Here is a 21,884-nt window from a genome sequence, read left to right as displayed (position 1 = left end):
CCTTATTATAAAGGGTGTTGAACATTTTTTCATATGCACTTTGGCCAGTTACACTTCCTCTTTGGAGAAGTTTCTTTTTAGCTCTTCTCCACAATTTTTGATGGGACTGTTTACTTTGTTTTTGTTGAGTGGTGTGAGCACTTTGTATATCTTTGTGATCAGTCCCTTATCAGTTGTATGGAGTGCAAAAATTTTCTCCCAATCAGTAGGGTGTCTCTGTTTTGGCTAATGTCTCTTTTGCTGTACAGAAGCTTTTAAGTTTGATGTAGTCCCAGCTGTTTATCTTTTCCTTCACTTTCTTTGCTTTGGTTTATCTTTCTTTGCTTTGTTTATCTTTTCCTTCACTTTCTTTGATGAGTTTTCAAAGATGTTACTGAGATGTATGCCATGTAGTAAGTGTTTTACCTATATTTTCTTCTATATATTTTATGGCTTCAGGTCTTACATTCAATACTTTTATCCATTTTGAGTTGATTTTTGTGTATAGTGTGAGGTAGTAGTCTAGTTTCATTCTTTTGCATGTGGTGGTCCAGTTTTCCCAGCACCATTTGTTAAACAAATTTGATCCATTGCATATTCTTTTCTTCTTTGTCAAAGATTAATTGTCCATATATGTGTGGCTTTGTTTCCTCCCTTTTTATTCAGTTCCACTGGTCCATGTGTCTGTTTCTGTTCCAGTACCATACAGTTTTAATTATTATGGCTTTGTAGTGTAGTTTGAAGTCTGGGCATGCAATAGTTCCATTCTCCTTCTTTTTAGCCAGGAGAGCTTTGGCCAGTCAAGGTTTTTGTGGCTCCACATGAATTTCGCGATAATTCTCAAATTTCTTTGAAGAATGTCGAGATTTTTATTGAGATTGCATTAAAATTATTTTTAAAATAACAATAATGAAAGAAATAATTTCCTCAAATAAAAAAAAATGGGGGGATAGAATTCTTGGAATCAAAGAAGAGAAACCCACTCAGATTAACTTAAGCAGGAAAAATAAGTTTACAATATGGATAAAACTCAAGGATGACAATATAGCTGGGCTTCTGGAATGAACTGATGTAAGGAACTCAGCACTATCAAGCTTCCCCAATTTCTAATACTTCTTGGGTATGCTACTTTCTTCTCTTTCTTTGCAAACTGACTTTTTTTGTCTCCTCCTCTATGGGACAAAAAATATATAGCCACAATAGGTCCAAATCTTACCATTGTTATTGATCCAACTACCCAAAAATAAATTAATTGATTCTATCTTGGATCCAGTTACAAAGTCTTTGGAAATATTTGAATTGAAATGGACTGTAAATTGGAATTTCCAATGGAAATGTTAAATTGAATATCAAATTTGAGTCATATATACACCCTTGAATCTATTTCCAGAGTGGTGCCATTTATATAAGCATGACCACTCTCATGGAAACCAAATAGAAATATGAGACATGGCAGCCCATCCCAAGGTATTGGCTATAGTTTTACCCTAAGAGAGCGAGTCTTCAAAGTCAAATTCCATGAAACTGATTAGTATTCTAGCAATAATACTAATACCTAATGTTTCTTCTCTCATACTATGTGCCAGACACTACAATAAGTGCTTTATTTACATTATTTAACTTATAACAATCATATGAGATAAGCACTGTTATTATAGATAAGGAAACAAAGGTATCCAACCTTTAAGTAACTTGTCCAAGTTAAGTCAGATAAGATTTTAATTTGGATCAGTGTTCACATTCTTGGCCACTGTTACACAACAACATGGATCTCAAAGGAAGTATAAAAGGGACAATGCACTTCTTTTCTAGTGCAAAAATAATGATTTCTTCTTCTTTGTCAGCCAAGATTCAGAAACATACTAGGTATTTCAAACATAAGGAATTTCATATAGAGAACTGATACTGGTAAAAGACGAATTGAGAAGTCAAAAGGGAACTAGTGAGGAAACCCAAATATTAGCAACAACTTAAGTTTGCATCCATCATATGCTTACAGGGACAGGAGGTTGTATGACCAGACCCCAAGAGCTGGGTCCAGCTGAAGAAAGCCAAAAACTTAGAAGAGATGTAAAAATGCTAGAGATACCAAAAGAGCAGAGAGAGTGGAGAATAAACATTCTGCCTTCTCTCTTCCTCTGCTCTCCAAATATTCTACCAGTACTTCCCCTTGCTGAATCTATCAGGAAGACATAAGGCAAGGGATTCTGACATATGGAGCTATCTATGAAACAGAACAGAGCATGGAAAAAGGGACTATGGGTCCAAAGGCAAACTGGCGGTTGATTGATGAGCTGATGACCACCAATATCCAAGATTATGAAGTCTTTTGCTTACAAAAGTTAAGGTGGGAGCCTGGTGAGACTTACTATAAAATAGTCGATTTCAGGCTGTATGTCTAAAAATAGTTGGTGGTTGTTGTGGTATAATAGAAGGATCACTCCTTCCTTTCCAAGTTTTCTTCAAGAAATGAATCTCAGTTTGTACATCCATGTTGCTAAATTTGTTCTTTCCTCCTATGGGGAGTCTTAATTTTTATTTTCATTGTTAATATTTTTCAGTTTCTATGTCTATATCTGAGTTAAGATTTGTACTTAGTTACAGTTGGAGGGTACAGAAAGGATAATTGATAATGTTATAGGAGAAGTTGGCTGAAGAGCATCTCAAATTCTTCTCATCCTTTTCATCACTAATAACCTTGAGTCTATTAGAATGCTTTGGCTTTAAGTAATATTTTATCTAACTAAAATTACTTATCAATAGAAGTTATTGATGAATCTCATATAACAAGAAACCCACAGAGAGTTTCTCAGTTTGTTAATGTAGCATCTCAATGACAGCAGAGCTATGGTTTGGCCTCTATTTACTTTCCTTCATGGTACCAAAATAGCTACCACAGCTCCCAATATTACATACTGATACATCCATGCCTCTGTTGGAAAACAAAGATGAGAGGCTTGGTACTCTTCAACCTTGCTCTCTTTTCATTCTGAAGATAAGTTGTCCTTAGAAGCTTCCCAGTATACTATCCTTATATCTGTTTGGCAAGATATGGATCAAATTTCCACCCTGAAACACAATCTTAGAATAACAGTTTAGGATCATAGGACTCAACCCTGGCGTTAGGGTTGGTGTCCACTTGGCATGTCTGAGGAAATTCAGTGTTCCACTAGCAAGGATGAAAAGGGACATGGCTGTTGGGTGACAATTCTTCAAAATTTGGCACCAACTCAATGTAATGGTGTAGCTACTCCAATATCAGTTCTGAATAGAAACAATGGGAAAGAAGAAACTGGTTTTTTAAAGATTTATTTATTTATGCATACAAGAACTGGGGTACAGGTTAGAGGTGTAGGGGTGAGAGGAGTCACCAGAGTGGGGAACAGAACAGGCAGACTAACTGAAATACACTGCTGAGGGGAATAGCAAGCGATATAGGAAAGGTCTGCTGCACCATTTAGGTAGCTCCCTGACCAGCTGGGGTTTGAACTCATGCTGCAGAGCCTGTGGATAGCTTCACAGTGTTGTGCTTAACCCCTTGCACCACCAGGGAGGCCCCAGAAGAAACTACTTCTCTAAAGATTCACAGATAATTCCAAGAGGAGAAAAGAAAACATGTTTCTGGAGTAAGAGCCTTTAATTCTAGATTGATTAGACAATATAAGTTCCAAAAATATGTTCCTTTGTGCTTCTCCTTTACCCAGCATTAATGCCACGAGACTCAAGCAGAGAACTTGGGGGAAGGTTGATACAGGTCATTGTATCTCATACATATACACAAATTCCCCTCTGAGAGATTCATATTATAAGCAGCCCCTAACCTGCAGCTTGGGCTCAGGAAATCTCACATTACACTTATCAGAACAACTCTGCACCAATAACATTCCCACTAGATTAGTTCTATGATTCTTTCCAATAGGGGGCCCAAAACTCCATAATTCTTCCAAAAAACCAAGAGTTTCAGAGCAAAGAGAGACCAAACTGAGGAAAAGGTCCTTAGATGCAGACTCCACAGAAACTAGTACACCTATTTGAAGGTCCTGAACTAAGTCAGAGAGCCCTAGCTATTCTGGAAGGGAATAGCCCTAGCTATTCTTAAGTAGCTCAGAGGCCACAGCCAAACTTCATCAGAGATGCTTTGAATGACTAAAATTGCTTAGACCTCTTTTTTTAACTAGTGTTTTCTTTTTTTAGTTTCTTTTTTTAACAGTTATTTATTTTTTCATATAAAAGCTGGGGTGTAGGCCAGAGGTGTGAGAGGCAGGGGTGAGAGGATTCACTAGCAACAGAGTGGGGAGCAGAACAGGCAGATTGACTGAAATACACTGCTAAGGGGAGCAGTGGGCAAGAGAGGAGAGATCTGCTGCGCCATGTTGGTCACCTCCCTGGTGGAGGATTTAACTTGTGCTGCAGTGGCTGCTGTTAGCTTCGTAGCACTGAGACTTAATCCCTTGTGAGGGAGGCCCCATGTATATAGTTTCTGCACTGGTGGAGTGCTATGAGCTTGCGATTAGAGAAGCATGGATTCCAATCTGGACAGGACCATTTACCCTGAATGACTAGACAATTTATTAATCCCTCATACCTTTGTTTCCTCACCTGCCAAAATGATATAGTAATAGAATCTGATTCATAGCATTGTTGCAAAGATTAAATTAGATGATACATGTAAGAAGGCACTCAACAAGTCGTAGCAGTGATTTTTTTGTATGATACATTTTTCTGTTGGTTGTATATACATCTTCAAGAGACAACAAAGCTGAGTGGTTAATAACATGATACAGGGACTCTGCAGATAAATCTTAGCAGAACATCCTAACTTTTTTCCACCCTATCTATAAAGTAGAGGGGCAGCTGCAAGGTTTAATGGGCTTTGGATGAGATATAGCACTTAGGGTGTGCTGTGTTTGCTAAAATTACTAGTATTGCATCTGATTTTCAAATAAGCCAAACGGTTAAAATTCCTGTCCAGCTAGAAATTCCATGAGAAAGTTTGGGTAGTTCTTTAATATGAAGAGTATGTTTTCCACCAATGGGATGCAGACTTGCAAGTTTCAAGTTCACATTACTGTATTTCCCAGGTTCTAAGCTAGAGTCCACACCAGGGTCGCGTAGCTGCTAGAGTTCCAAATCTAAGACTGTGTCCTAGTGGAGAAAGATGGAAAAGAGGACGAGGACAGAATAGGTAGATAGGGTTGCTGTGTCAGAAGTCTACCCCTAGTTCAGCCAATAAATAGATGTTAAATGATTGATTGAATGAAATAATTAATTGACTGAACCCAAACTGAGTATTTTACTGGTTGACAGATACTTACCTCTGTTGACAATGTACAAAGTAAGAACCTGGGTTCTTATTTTATAAAGATAAGAAATGCCTTTAGTTATTTTTGCTAATTTTTAGAGTCTTGCATAGCCTTTTTATGCAAATGAGTTCATCTGGATTTAGTTAACACTGAGGTTTGTAGGTCAAGGTAGTTATCATGAAAAAATTGCAGTTTTCAACCAAAAACAGTTTTCTACAAAGAAACTGGGGTCCTATAACATATTGATTCTAAATGGTTGTAAGACAAGCATATTTGAACTCTTAAGACAAAACCTTAAAGAGAATCAAAATACATAAAGCAACTATTACCCTAAAAACTGACACTGACAGCAATGCAATGATAGTAGGGGCCTTAAACACTCTATTTATCCATTCCCTAAAAGCTGATACACATTCTTCTCAAGCACACATGGAGATTTCTCAAGGATAGACCACATACTTTGTCATGAAACAAGGATCAATAACATCAAGAAGATTGAAATCACATCAGTGTCTTTTCCGATCACATGGATATCAAAATAGAAATCAACCGTGAAAAGAAAGTGGAAATAACCTCAAATAGGCAGAAACTAAATAACATGCACTGAATGACTATTGGATTAATGAAGAAATCAAAAGACAAATTTTAAAATACCTGGAGGGCTTCCCCTGGTGGTGCAGGCAGTTGAGCTCTGCACTGTGAAGCTGTCCACAGCCCCTGCAGCATCGGTTCAATCCCGGCCTGCTGGTGAGGGTCCCACATGGCATGGCAGACCTCTCTTGTCTCACCCGCTGCTCCTCTCAGCAGTGTATTTCATCAGTCTGCCTGTTCTGTTCCCCATTCTATCTCTGGTGAGTCCTCTCACCCTCCTGCTCATCTGGCCTGTACCCCGGTTCTTGTATAAATAAATAAATCTTTTTTAAAAAAAAAACCTTTAAAAAAATTAAAAATAAAAAAATAAAAATACCTGGAGATGAATTAAAATGAAAACACAAACTATCGAAACTGATAAGGCACAGCAAAAGCAGTACTAAAAAGGACATTTTTCAAAATACAGATGCATATCAAGACTTAAGAAAGATCTCAAATAAATAATCTACCTTTGTGCATTAAAGAATTAGACAAAGAAGAAAAAATCCAAAATCCACATGGAAGAAAATAATAAAAATTAGAGTGGAAATAAATGAAATAGAAATCAAAAGTACTGTACAAATGTCATAAAACCAGGAGTTATCTCTTTAAAAAGATAAACCAAATAGACAAAGCTCAGCCCGGCTCAATAAAGAAAAAGAGATAAATCTAATAAATTTAATCATTAATCATGAATTAAATCATTAAACATAATGCCTCTTCTATGTCAGGGTATCTCTACCATAATAATACTCACATTTGGCATCCAATAATTCTCTTTTGTGAGGGCTTTCTTGTACATTATAGGGTACTGAGCAGCATCCTGGGATTCTACCAACTAGAAATCTAGATCATCCCCCACCCCGTAATGAGACCACCAAAAATGTCTCCAGTCATTACCAATGTCCCCAAAGGGCAAAATCATTCTTGAGGAAAAGGGCATGCTTCCCTATGCTCCTTCCTCCCTCCTTCTGATCCTTCTCCCTCCTCCTCCCCTGCAAGAAGTCTGTGATTTATAATTGTCTGTTTTTGCTTTGTTGTTTTTGCTTTGTTTTGTTTTGTATTGTTATTATTTTTTCACACTGATGTCTTATTTAGTTCCCCTAAATTCTGCCTATAAGTGAAACCATCAATATTTTTCTTTTTCCTTCTGGCTTATTTCACTGAGCATCCACATTGCTGCTAATGGCTTGCGTTTATCATTTTTGATTGCTGAGTAATATTCTATTGTGTTTATACACCACATTGTCTTGATCCAGTCATCTATTTTTGGGCATTTGGGTTGTTTCCAGGTTTTACCTATTATAAATAGTGTTGCAATAAACATAGGGCTACAGGTGTTCTTTTGAATCAATGTTTTTGTGTCCTTTGGGAAAATTCCTAGGAGTGGAATTGCTGGGTCATATGGAAGCTCCATTTTTAGTAGACTGAGGAACCTCCACACAGCTTTCCATAGTGGTTGGACCATTTTGCACTCCCACCAACAATGTAGGTGAGTTCCTTTTTACCACATCCTCACCAACATTTGCTGTTGCTTGTTTTTTTGATATGTGCCATTCTTACTGGAAAATATCACTTTAGACTATGACAAAGAACTCTGATCCCCCAACAGAGTAAATGCATGTGAGTTCATCTAGATACAATGTTACCCCCCCCTTACCTGCACACCTCTCCATCCCTTCACTCTCAGTTCCCACAGTAACCCCCCCCCATATCTTTTGCAGATATTACCACCTCCTCAGGGCAAAACAAAGACAAGAAAGAGGTAAGTGGAAGCTGAACCCTGTACCTTGTATTATATCTCATATGCTGATATATTGAATATTATATAATATATACCATATATAATCAAATATATTGCATATTATACATATGCTGTGATATGTTTTAATATATTAATTATAATATATGGTAATGTGTATATATATATCAGTAGAGGCAGGGGTTCAAATCGCAGAACCACAGAGGCAATTGACATAACCTCTCTGTATTAGGGTCTCTGGGAAAAGAGAACAATAGAAAATACAACTATAAAGAGATTTGTTCTAAGGAATTGGCTCATGTGATTTTAGAGGCTGACAGGTCCTAAGATCTGCTGTTAGCAAGATGGAGGACAAGAGAGTTGGTCTCAGTGCAGTTCAAGTCTGAAGGAAAGGAAAACAATGTTTCAGCTCAAAGTACTCAGACAGGCAGAAAGAAATTCCCTCCTACTCAGACATTTTGCTCAACACAGGCCTCTCATGTCAGCCACCTGCTTTATCCCATCTATCCACTCACATGTTGATTTCACCCAGAAACACCCCCACAGACACACCCAGAATGGTGGTTGACCAAATATCTGGGAACTCCATGGCCCAGTCAAGTTGACAAAGAAAATTAACCGTCACACCTTCCAAGAAGGGGCAAGAAACTAGCACCTACTTTACACATGGATTTAAACCAGGAAAACTGCAGCTGTGATTTAGAGCAGATATTTTCTATTTCTGGGAGCAAGTGGGGAGGAAGAGGCTGCATCTAAACTCAGTTCAGAATTAACATGGAGACTCATTAGACTGAATAGAATGTCTAAAAGGTTTATTTCAGTTCTGAAATTTCCTAAGTGTCGTGCAGCATCTCTGGCCTCAAGGCAGTCCCTCAGTGGTGACAATCACAAATATCTCCAGACATTACTAAATGTCTCCTGGGGATTGAAATCGCCCCCAGAGGAGACCCATTGATCTATTTTCTGCAACTTGACCATTTCCCTGTCAATTAAATATATTCATAATAACTAACCCTTCTGGTGTTTTGTAGGCACAGGCCCTATTCTAAAACACATAGCAGCTCTTAACTCATTTTAATCTTCCCCCAAATTCTGTGGGTCTTATTATTGTCTCCATTCTAAGTGGAGTAACTGAAGCATGGAACAATTGAGAGACTTTCTCAACGTCGAGAGGCCCATGAAGGATGGAGTCAGGTTTGAACCAGATCCTCTAGATCCAGAACCTGATTTCTCATGTTTTCTACAAACTCTCATGGATGCAGGATCTGTAAGATTGGATTTTTGTTATTCTTTATATCTTCAAAGTTGGAACAGATTATTGAAAATGTTACATATCTGGTGAACAAGACTCTGTGGGAAAAGGGAAAAAAGACAGAAGTTGCAACCAAGGTCACAGATATTCTCCAGAGGGTTGAACATGATGTTCTAGAGGCTGCCTTGAAAACCCCGGAGCAAGAAATCCAGGAAGTTGAAAACATTACTATAGGTAAGAAGATGATAAGGTCTGGTATACCCAGAGAACTGATTACCATCTGGGGTCTGGATTAAGTAATTAGAAACATAAATGCATACTCACACATACATGAGCCCACCTATATAGAATTCTGGAAAAATACAAACTATAGTAATAGGAAGGGGAGGGCAAAGGGGATAAAAAGAGGATGTATGGAAGGAATATGGGAAGCTGCTGGGAGTGATGGAAATGTCCACTACCTTGATTAGCTTCACAGATATATACACCAGGCAAAATTCAAGAAATTGTCCACTTTAATATGTGGAGCTTATTGTACATCAGTTACTCTTCCACAGGGCTGTCTTTTTTCAGTTGCCAATGGTTTTCAATTCTGAGTCTGCAATTCTGGCTTAAAGGTAATTGTTTTTTAATCTAGTACCTATATAGCCAAATAGAACCTATCACAGTAATGCTTCTGGAAAGAACATCTTACTACATCATTGAAAAAGAAAAATAATTTTATCATACCATAACTATTCATTGTATAACCACATGAAGAGAAGGTATGTTCATTATTTGAATGTGATATTCATTTTATCATGTATATTTGTGTCAATTGTCTTATTAAATAGTTTAAGTAGATGCAAATTTTATTTTTAAGAAATAAATACCATAACAAAATTGAATATTCACTTTTTCAAATAGAAAAGCACATAAAGCTAAAATTAGATTAGTCAAATCTGCCCACAGCACAGTCTTCCAATCCTATACTGGTGAAGGTGTGTTTGAAGAGGCACATTTGTTATGTTTGTTTTATGATTGTTCGACCTGCTTTCTCATTCATTACATTACCTACATCTTTACATCTAAACTATATACAGAATCATGACCTAGTGGTGCTGTGATTTATTGAGTCACTATTCTTTATTTGCTTCCCTATTTTGGGAAATGTTGGGAAATGTGGGTTGTGAAACCCACAGAATTGTGCTAAATTGATCTTTGACATTCTCTAGGATAAGGTTATAGATGAATCCTTTGGAAAAGGAGAAAAAAACATTTTGTAGACTTTTGATACAGACAGATTTAATACAGATATTTTGATACATATAATTGGGTGCTATATTTACCTCCAGAAATGCTATTTACTGTGCTTTTGTTCAGTTTGGGGACTTGTATATGCTTAGCTAATCATTTTGTTTACCAGTGCTCGTGATAAATCACTTTACACTCTGTAAAAATAACAATCAAAAAATAAATTTAAAAAATAAAATATAGGGCATCCCTGGTGACCTAGGAGTTAAGTCTCAGCACTATCGTGGTGTAGGGTAAGGAAAAAATGTCAGGCTTTTCTGCCCTCCCACCATCAGGATAGATGACGGATCCTTGCGGTCCTGAATGCATGCTGTTGGCAGACACCTGGAATAGGGTGTGGGCATAGGTAGATAGGATTTACCTGGGCTAAGACTGGGCTTTTAAGGGCAGCGTCATGAGGACGCCAGTAGAAGCCAAGAAAGAAGCAGAGAAGCAAAGCAGAAGCCGAGAGAGAAAAAGAGAAGGCCGGAGAGTCCAGATAGAGTGAAGACTTGCTGGGGGCAGGGAGGCCTGTCAGCCTCCTGGCCCCCCAGCACCCCTGCCTGCTGTGTACCTGGTAAATCCCAATAAAAACCCTGCAAAACCCACCGAGGACTCTGATTCCTCCTTTACCCGGTCTGCATGGGATCAGAAAACCTGCACTGTGGTCCATTCCTGACCCTTACACATGGCTAAGGCCTGAGTTCAATCCCCAGCCAGTGAGCTAACCCACATGGCACAGCAGACCTCTTCTGTCTCACCTGCTGCTCCCCTCAGCAGTGTATTTTTTTTAAGATTTATTTATTTATACAAGCACTGGGTACAGTCAGAAGCACAGGTGGGTGAGAGAATTCACCTGAGACAGAGCAAGGAGAAAAACAGGCAGAGGGACCAAAGTACACTGCTGAGGGGAGCAGCAGCCATGGCAGGAGAGGTCTGCCATGCCATGTGGGACCCTTGCCGGCTGACCGGGGATCGAACCGGTGCTGCAGAGGCTGCGGGCAGCTTCGCAGCACAGCATTCAACCGCTACGCCACCGGGGAGGCCCAGCAGTGTATTTCAATAAATCCACCTGTTCTGCTTCCCAGTCTGTCTCTGGTGAATCCTCTCACCCCCACACCTCTGGCCTACAACCCAGTTCTTCTAAGCAAAAATTAAAATAAATAAATAAAATATAGGGCCTCCCCGGTGGCGCAGCGGTTGAGCACTGGGTTGCGAAGCTGCCCGCAGCCTCTGCAGTGCCGGTTCGATTCCCGGCTGCTCCCCGGCCAGTGGAGGAGGGTCCCACATGGCGCGCAGACCTTTCCTGCCGCCCGCTGCTCCCCTCAGCAGTGTACTTCGGTCCTTCTGCCTGCTCTGCTCCCCGCTCTGGCTCTGGTGAATTCTCTCACCCTCCCATGCTTCTGACTGTACCCAGTGCTTGTATAAATAAATAAAAATAAATCTTAAAAAAATAAATAAATAAATAAATAAATATATAAATATATAAATAAATAAAATATAATCCAGTGCCTAATCTTCTTGGGAAATTGGAACCTGGATACTTTCATTCAAAATTAAGCCATTTTCTAATTACGGGTAACTCATCTTTCCTGATTTGTCCAGGTCATAATTGATTATTCAGCAACCAGTGACCTCATCTTGGTGGATTTAGTCTGCTCATCGATAAATGGGGACGATAAGTGTGGAGTGCAATTAGAATAGAGACTGACAATCACTGTAATTATGATTCTTTTATTTTCCACTCTTTACTACTATAAAAATTTTAGTATGCTTCTTTCTGTATTCCTATCTACTTTGTAGTCTTATTTTAATTTAGTGATATTTTGTTCCTTGTTTTTTTAAAACTCTCTTAACGTAATGAAGATACATAATAAGAACCTGCTATACCCTACACCTATTGCCCAATATCAGCATTTTCCAACTCAGTCTCTGGCCATCTGCTTTTTAAGCTAAATATTTTCAGGAACTTGTTTCTTGGTACAATTCTTCTATTCATTTTTATTGGAAGCCTAATTCCTCATTATAAAGATAAGTCATCAAATATTTAATCAATTCCTTGTTGTTGAACACTTAGGTCATTTCCAATTTTTACCATTATCAACCATGCTGCTATGAACTTGTGGTAGTGTTAGGAGGAAAAGGATGTCCTAAAGCTAATTCCATACAGGCTTTGTGGACTCCACCCCCACCCCAGGCCAAAGCCAAAGACACTGGGAACTCCAAATCCCATCACCACCAAAGGGAAGGTGGCTGGGACCTGAGGGTGGGGTTAAGCAGCCAGGTTGGTATAAAGCCAGACACGTGGGCTTTGGAGGGGTCCCCCATTTTGGCTCGCCGCCAGCTAGCAGCGTCTGGCCAGCTCTGAGAGTGCTTTTTGGGTTTCCAGATCGGCGGATCGGGTAGGACGCATTAAAGACTTTATTTCCCTATTTTCTCCCTGAGTTGTACATTTTCCTTATTTCCTTTTCCCTTGTAAATAAACCTTTTATTAACCTTTTGTGTATGCCTGTAGTGGAGTACTAGTAAGTCCTTTTTAAGCGCGCGGGTGAGGACCCACAGCCAGGCAACCCGTTCAATATCGGGGCTGCCCTATAACAGTAGCTCAATCTGCCCCCTCATCCATGATTGTTTTCTCAGGATAAACTCCTAGAAACAAAGTTCTTGCTTCAAAGGTGATGTACTGAAGGGTGTTAGGTAAAGACTTGGTTTCAAAAGTAATAGTCTTACTTAACTTCTGAACTTCAGCTCACTCATCGGCATGATGGTCCCTATGGGATTACAGGAGGCTGTTATAAGAGGACAGTGTATAAGAATCTTAGCCCTGTGCCTGGCACATCCCAGCCATTCAGTAAATTGACCTCTTTGTGTTGCCATGCACAGTTTTAAAGTTTGTAGTAATGATAAGGTTTCTACATTGTCTTGCCAGCTGTTGAAACTCGAGTTGTCAGGGATAGTTGCTCACAGGATATCTTCAACTTGGAAGCCCAGATGAACTCAATGGAAATTCACTGCAGCGACATCACCCAGGAAAAATTCCAAGGTATGTGTGAGGCTCATCCAGAATCCTAGGACACGGAGCACTAACACCATGAGTCTTGAGGGTCTCAAGGTACTTACTGTTTTGCAACCTCTTGTAGTGGCAGGATGGCCACGAGGCAGGATCTCTATGATCCGAGCAGACGGAGTAAAGGAGAAGAGAGTCCTGCAGCCCTCGGTGGCTTTTGCAGGCTTTTATTGGGATTTACCAGGTACACAACAGGCAGAGGTGCGGGGGGGGGGGGGGGGGCGGGAGGCTGGCAGGCCTCCCAGCCCCCAGCAAGTCTTCACTCTTTCTGGGCTCTCTGGCCTTCTCTCACATTCTCTCTGCTTCTCTGCTCTCCTGGCATCTCCGTGATGCTGCTCTTAAAGGCCCAGCCTTAGCCCAGGTGTACCCTCTTACCCATGCCCACACCCTACTCCAGGTGTCCGCCATCAGGCATGCACTCAGGACCACAAGGATCCATCATCAATCCTAATGGCGGGAAGGCAGAAAAGGCTGAAAATCACTTACCCTACCCTCCCTAGGCCATGTAAGCTCATCTTTAGTTCTCTCAGGTGAAAAGATAATTTTGAAACCATCAGTAGATTTTTATAGGTCTTTAATGCTGAATTAGGAACGGACCAGCTTTCTCAGTATTTCTCTGGCTGTCTCCTCCCTTTGCCCTCCTACCTCAGAGTGGTGCTGCCCTTACAGCCCCTCCCACAGGTGTCCATTTACATATGTGCACGCCCATGCTCACGGGCCCAGGTGTTCACAATTACTGGTGCACATGCAAGTCATAGATGCTAACAGAGGAGGGCATAAAAAGTATATTTTTAACTCATTTACCCTACACATATCCTTAATGGAGTTGTTACTCTAAAGCTGTGATATTGGAGATTTTTGCAATTTGGGGCCTGTACAATGTCTCAGTTTGGATTCATCCAGAATCAATCCCTGGGACAAGTGTAAGGAATTCAAGTATAAGGTGTTTGAGGAGTATTCCCAGGAAGCAACAATATGTATATTAGTCAGTGTTCTCCAAAGAAACAGAACCTACAGGGGTTGTGTGGGCAGAGATAGAGACACAGAGATAGAGGCAGAGACATCGACTTAGAGAGACAGAGATTTTTAAGGAATTGACTGTTATGACTATGGAGGATGACAAGTCTAAAATCTTGATTGTGTGACTAAGTGCACCATATAATCCTTGATTTTTTTTTAAAGAACACTTATTATTAATGGTACGCTTTAGGAATATTAATTGATTATATATTTTAAATAGTGATAACCTATCAATGGTAGCTTTCTGAAGCGTAATAATTTTATTCTGATTATATAGGGGAATGTTTTTATTCTTAGAAGACAGAATTTTAAGTATTTAGGCATGCAGTTTCATGGTGTCTGCAATTCTCAAGAGGTTCAAGAAAATGTGTGTGTGTGTGTATACTCATACACAAGCGCACACCATCTTTACAGAAGAAGGATCAAGGGGAATTGCAGCAAAATATTATAACTGATTGTCTAGATAAAGAGTATATCAATATTCATTATACTTGCAAGTTTGAAATTTTTCAAAACAAAATTGGAGAATAGTTTTAATTAAAATAAAAATAAAATAACATTTTTATATGTCTCAAAAAAAATAAAATAAAATCTTGTCTGTGTTCTGGAGACCCAAGGAAGAGTTGATGTTGCAGCTCAAGTCCAAAGACAATTTGGACTTGAATTTGAATTCCCTCTTCCACTGAAGAAAATCAGTCTTTTTCTGAAGGCCCTCAGAAAAAGCTGAGGGATGATGACTGCCACCTGATTGGATGATGACTGCCACCTAAGGAAGGGCAATCTGCTTTACTCAGCGTTTAATGACTTCAATGATTATCTCATTTTTAAAAACACAGCAATATCCAGACCAGTATTTCACCAAATATACACTACTGTGGCCTAACCACACTGACACATAAATTAACCATCCCAGTATGGCACAGAGGAAGCAAGCAGGAAACAGAAAGCGGCCCACACAAGCCTTGCTATGTTACTATTAGTGAGCAGCTGGCGCTCCTGGAACTCAATTCCACCAAATCGTCCCATTCCAGGAGCAAGCAATGATCTGTTTATCCACCTACTCTGATACACAGCTGGTTTCAGAACTGGTTGGGGACCCTTCCCATCTGCCCTAGCTACAGATAAACATTCAGTCCAGGGAAAGCCCCAGGCAGAATCATAGCTGCTTGTGGTAGACTCCATCAGCATATAGAGAACCTTAGAAATACCTATGGCATCTGCTACAACCTGTGCAAAAGGGAATAGGTTGTTACTATAAATTATCCCAGTGTTACCAGATTTTTTGATTTTTCAAGAGAAACCAATAATTGAAAACTACCAATTTTTAAATTTGGCAAGAACATTTTTACCATAACTGCCATATAATTATAATTACTCTAGGAATATAAATGGGGCCTTAAAATCTAAACACATAAATATGAGGAATAGTTGATTTGCACTATCACCAAATGTCCCAAAGTAAAGTTAATATAATGTAGACAACTAACCAGGTGCTGAGCTGAGACAGTCTCAGATGATCAGGAGGCAATTGGTTCCTCTCACTTCCTCTCCTCCCCTGAGAAGATAAGAACTTGAATCTGCCTCCACTTGAGAAAGTGCTGGGCAAAGAAGGATGAGAATCAAGCACATAATTTCACACCTGCACTGTCACTGGGTTCCTGTGTAACCCACAGTTTGCAGGGTGAGCATGCAAGACTTCATGGTACAAGCTAAACAAATCACATCCAGCTTGCTCCCCTGACATGTCCCTGCCTCCCCCAACCTATTAGGCTCCTCCTTAAAGGCAGAAAACATGAACCCTTTCTCTCTTTAGTCACAATGATGGGTATAGGTCCTGGAGAGGAGTGGCGAATGCTCATTGAGTTAAATTCACATTTGAGCTAAGTCCTCAGCATTCATAAGAGAAAAGAACCCAGACAGGTTCATGACAAGCTCATAGAGGGGCCTTTCTCTGTCCTTCAAGTTCTATCTCGGGTCAGATGATTCTTTATTGTGGGGAGCCATGTGCAGGATGTTGAGCAGGATCCTGGTCTTCATCCAATCCCCCAGTTGTGACAAACAAAAATACTTCCAGACATTGTCCAATGTCCCCTGAGGGGACCGAGTCACCCTTCCCCCCAATTGAGAGTCTCTGGTCTCAATTGAGAGACCAATTGAGAGCTACTTTCTAATTTATCTTCAAACAGACAATTGCAGGATTGGAAGGGGATGCTATTAAATCTCATCAGGACACCAGGTGTGAACTAGGACCATCATGGGCAACTGGACACACACAATCACATGATGCCCTGCCACCCTTTATTTTGTTCCAGTGAACAAACCCAGGCCACAGAGACCAACCTTGGAAACCTCTGCAGACACTTTTTTTACATTTGAGATTTTGCTCTGTCACATCTGCTCTGTCACAACCACCTACCATTGTTTCATTCTGGTGAATGGAAACTGCCATTAACTCAGAGGAACCCAGGAAAGTCAACTTCCTGTATCTCATCCCTCAAGCAAGGCAGAGGAGCCTAAATAGAAAAGTTTGTTAAGAAATTTATTCCAATAGGATGACCGCACAGCTAAGTTCATGGCAACATTGAGATTTGAACCCAGAACCCTAGTGCTTACCCTTAACTGCTCACTGTGTATGACCTCTTTGTCATGTGGACTTCTTAGCAGCTATGAAGAATAATGAATATTTATTGACATGCAAATATGTTCATATTACTTATGCTTATATGTGATTTTTTTTTTAAGGCATGTTTTTATTTATTTATTTATTTGTTTGTTTTTTTTGTTTATACATGCACTGGGTACAGTCAGAAGCACGGGAGGGCGAGAGAATTCACCAGAGCCAGAGCGGGGAGCAGAGCAGGCAGAAGGACCGAAGTACACTGCTGAGGGGAGCAGCGGGCGGCAGGAGAGGTCTGCGCGCCATGTGGGACCCTCCTCCAGTGGCCGGGGAGCAGCCGGGGATCGAACCGGCGCCGCAGAGGCTGCGGGCAGCCTCGCAACCCAGCGCTCAACCGCTGCGCCACCGGGGAGGCCCTATATGTGATTTTTTTTAAGATGTATTTATTTATGCATACAAGAGCTGGGCTACAGGCCAGAACTGTGGAGGGTGAGAGAATTTACCAGAGACAAAGTGGGGAGCAGAACAGGCAGACTGACTGAAAAACACTGCTGAGGGGAGCAGCGGGCAAGACAAGAGATGTCTGCTGCACCATGTGGGTTGCTCCCTGGCGGGTTAGGGATCGAACTCGTGCTACAGAGGCTGCAGATTGCTTCATAATGCGGTGCTTAACCTCTAGCACCACAAGGGAGGTCCTGTGATTCATATATATATATATGAATACATATCTACATACATACATATCTACATTTGATCCTTGAACAACACAGGAGGAAGGGGAGCCATTCCCATGTGTAGTCATAAATGCACATATAATTTTTTCTATATATTTCTTATATCATTTGTCATTTTTGCACAATGTATGCATTTTCATCTTGGCTATATTCCCCATACAATTGCACCCCCCTTATTTTGACCCTTCTCCCTCCTCCCCTCCACCCGCCCCCCCCCCCATAGTATATATCTGGTTTATAGTTGCTTGTTGATTTTGATTTTTACTTTGTACTAATTAGTCTTTTTCCTGGTCCCTAATTTAGGTTTTCTAAATTCCTGCTATGAGTGAGACCATCCGGTATTTTTCTTATTCTTTCTGGATTATTTCGCTGAGCATGATCCCTTCCAGCTCCATCCATGTTGCTGCAAATTGTATGAGTTCATCTTTTTTGATTGCTGAGTAATAAATATTCCATTGTATATATATACCACATCTTCTTGATCCAGTCATCTATTTTGGGGCATTTGGGTTGCTTCCAAAGCTTAGTTATTGTAAATAGTACTGCTATAAACATAGGGGTGCAGGTGCCTTTGGAATTAATGTTTCTGTGTCGTTTGGGTAAATACCTAGGTGTGGAATTGCTGGATCATATGGAAGCTCTATCTTTAGCAGGTTGAGGAATCTCCATACAGCTTTCCATAATGGTTGGAACATTTTGCACTCCCATCAGCAGTGCAGGAGAGTTCCTTTTTCTCCACAACCTCGCCAAAATTTGTTGTTGCTAGTTTGTTTAATATGTGCCATTCTCACTGGTGTAAGATGGTATCTCATTGTAGTTTTGATTTGCATTTCCCTGATTACAAGTGAAGTTGAACATTTTTTCATTTGCCTGTTGGCCATTTGCCCATTTCTTGATTGGATTATTTTCTTTGTTTTTGTTGATTCTCTTCAGCTCTTTGTAGATTTTTGTGATCAGTCCTTTATCATTAGTGTTGTGTGCAAAACTTTTCTCCCAGTCAGTGGGTTTTCTCCTCATTTTGGTTATTGTCTCTTTTGCTATGCAGAAGCTCTTTAATTTGATGTAGTCCCAGCTTTTTATCTTTGCCTTCACTATCACTGCTTTGGGTAATGTGTTTGTAAAGATGTCTTTGAGGAATGCATGTATAATTTTTGATGCCCCGAAATCTTGGCTGAATAGCCTGCTATTGACTGGAAAACCTACTGATAACATAAACAGTCAGTGAACATTTATTTTGCATGTTATATGTATTATATACTGTATTCTTGAAATAAACTTAGAGAAAAGAAAATGTTACAAATAAAATACATTTACAGTATTGTATTTATTAATACCGTAAGTCTATTTACATTAATACCATAAGTCTATTTACATTGTCTGTTTACATGAAAATGTTTTGGGAAAGGGGACCTCCCTGGTGACCTAGGAATTAAGTCTCAGCGCTACCACCACATGGTTGAATCGGTCTGAGTTCTATTGGGCCCAGGAGCTGACCCACATGAGACAACAGACCTCTCCTGTCTCGCGCGCTGCTCCCCTTAGCAGTGTTTTTCAGTCAGTCTGCCTGTACTGTTTCTAGTGAATCCTCTCACCTCCACATGTCTGGCCTGCACTCCAGTTTTTTATGCAAAAATAAACAAAAATCTTACAATAAGGGAATAATTTTTTTTAATTTTTATTTTATATATTTTACATCATTTTTCATTTTTATACAATGTATGCATTTTCATCTTGGTTATTGTCCCCATAAATTCCCACCCTCTCTGTTTTGATCCTACTCCCTTCTCCCCTGCCCCCCCCCCCCGCCCCAGTGTGTCTCTGGTTTATAGTTGCCTGCTGATTTTAATTTTTACTTTATTGTAATTAGTCTTTTTCTTAATCCCTCATGTAGATTTTCTAAATTCCTGCTATGAGTGAGACCATCTGGTATTTTCCTTTTTCTTTCTGGCTTATTTCACTGAGCATGCTGAAAGAGAACTGGGAGAAAGGAATAATTGTTTTTTTTTTAATTTTAGGAAAGATTTTTGTGATCAGTCCTTTATCATTAGTGTTGTATGCAAAAATTTTCTCCCTGTCAGTGGGGTGTTTCTTAGTTTCTTTGTTTTGGTGACTGTCTCTTTTGCTGTACAGAAGCTCTTTAATGTGATGTAGTCCCAGCTGTTTATCTTTGCCTTCACTATCACTGCTTTGGGTGATGTGTCTTTAAAGATGTTGCTGAGGTGTATGTCATGTAGTGTTTCAGCTATGTTTGTTTCTATATATTTTATGGTTTCAGGTTATGTCTAGTTCTTTAATCCATTTTGAGTTGGTTTTTGTGCATGGTGTGAGGTAGTAGCCAAGCTTCTTTCTTTTGCATGTAGCAACCCAGGTTTCCTAGCTCCATTTATTGACAAACTTTCTTTGCTCCATTGCATATTCTTTGCTCCTTTGTCAAAGATGAGTTTACCATAAATCTGTGGGTTTATCCAAACTGTCCAACCACTATGGAAAGCTAAGTGGAGATTCCTCAACCTACTAAAGATAGAGCTTCCATATGATCCAGCAATTCCACTCCTAGGTATTTACCCAAAGGACACAGAATCATTAACTCAAAAGGGCACCTGCAACCCTATGTTTATAGCAGCACTATTTACAATAGCTAAGCTATGGAAACAACCCAAATGCCCAAAAATAGATGACTGGATCAAGAAGATGTGGTACATGTACACCAGCAATCAAAAAAGGTAAACTCATGCCATTTGCAGCAATATGGATGGAGCTGGAAGGGATCATGCTCAGCGAAATAGGCCAGAAAGAAAAGGAAAAATACTGGATGGTCTCACTCATAGCAGGAATTTAGAAGATCTAAATAAGGGACCAGAAAAAAGGCTAATTATAATAAAGTAAAAATCAAAATCAACAAGCAACTATAAACCAGATATACACTATGGGGGGGTGTTGGTGGAGGGGAGGAGGGAGAAGGGTCAAAATAAGGGGGGTGCAATTGTATGGGGAATATAACCAAGATGAAAAGGCATACATTGTGCAAAAATGAAAAATAATGTAAAAAATAAATAAAATAAAAATATATATAAAAATTTAGGAAAGAAAGATGCTTTAAAAGAATTCACCATTTACCACATGCCTGACTCTTTGCTGTGGTTTCCAAAGTACCCTGCATAGTCACTCAAGAAGTTTAGTGCCTGTTGGGAGAATAGAATTTAAGCCACGTGAAGTAACTAATGGACACTTAGATTCTCGCAGCATAGCATGGGCAGGACTTCAAATATGAGTTCAGAGAAAGAAGCATCACAAATTGCTTACAGGAATACTTGAGTCAGAGGCTGGATTGAGCTAGGTCTTGAGGATGAGTTGGCTCTGGGGAGGAAGAGCATGGAAGGTGGAGGAGTGAGCTTCCTGGGCACACTTGAGCATGGGTAACAGCAATCATGGGGGCCTGACAGGCATAGGATGGGAAGGGGGGACAGAAGGTGGCACTCATAATGACCCCATTGTTCTGTTTCCTCAGGCCCCAGTGCAGTTGCCTTCATTTCATACTCGTCTCTTGGAAACATCATAAATGCAACTTTTTTTGAAGAGATGAGTGAAAATGATCAAGTTCTCCTGAACTCCCAGGTAGTGAGTGCTGCTATTAGACCCAAAAGGAATACAACTCTCTCCAACCCTGTGATTCTGACATTTCAACACACAAAGGTGGGTCAAAACTACAATTTGAGCTTACAGAGGTAGACTGAATAATTTGCATATCCTCCTCATTCAAGGGTTCTAGACCAGCACTGTCCAATACAGCAGCCTACAACCACCATAGCTATTAAGAATTTGAAATGTGGCAGGTCTGAATTAAGATCTTAAAGACTTAATAATTCCAGATGTAGACAGAATTTCCAGATTTCAAAAACTAACTAAGAACAGCATTCAAAAAAGATAAACACATGCAATTTGCAGCAACATGGATGGAGCTGGAAGGGATCATGCTCAGCGAAATAAGCCAGAAAGAAAAAGAAAAATACCGGATGGTCTCACTCATAGCAGGAATCTAGAAAACTTAAATAAGGGACCAGGAAAATGAATAACTATAAGAAAGTGAAAATCAAAATCAACAAACAACTGCCGCGGACCAGCACAGCAGTGAACGATGAGGCCGTCTCAGGGTTGAGAGACTGCAGGGTGGTCAGGGATTCGGTTAAAGAAATGACAAACAGACACACTTCAAGAGTGAAAATCTGAGTGTAATTTTATTTGAGTTGG

At 39.9% G+C, this 21,884-nt stretch overlaps 1 protein-coding gene across 1 annotated transcript in view; it reads left to right on the top strand.

Moving 5' to 3' along the window:
- Positions 1-21,884, top strand: part of ADGRE3 (adhesion G protein-coupled receptor E3) — a gene marked incomplete at both ends in the record, with an annotated part of 58,027 nt that overhangs the window by 12,717 nt on the left and 23,426 nt on the right. Inside the window, 4 exons of the mRNA XM_084249986.1 lie at positions 7,637-7,677; positions 8,980-9,160; positions 13,128-13,241; positions 21,145-21,329. Of these exons, the coding sequence (XP_084106112.1) occupies positions 7,637-7,677; positions 8,980-9,160; positions 13,128-13,241; positions 21,145-21,329 (521 nt within the window). The remainder of the gene's footprint in view (positions 1-7,636; positions 7,678-8,979; positions 9,161-13,127; positions 13,242-21,144; positions 21,330-21,884) is intronic.

This window comes from Talpa europaea (assembly GCF_964194135.1).
Source record: "Talpa europaea genome assembly, chromosome: 12".
NCBI lineage: Eukaryota > Metazoa > Chordata > Mammalia > Eulipotyphla > Talpidae > Talpa > Talpa europaea.
The sequence above is the reverse complement of the archived record's forward strand: the minus strand, read 5'-3'. Positions and strand labels throughout refer to the sequence as shown.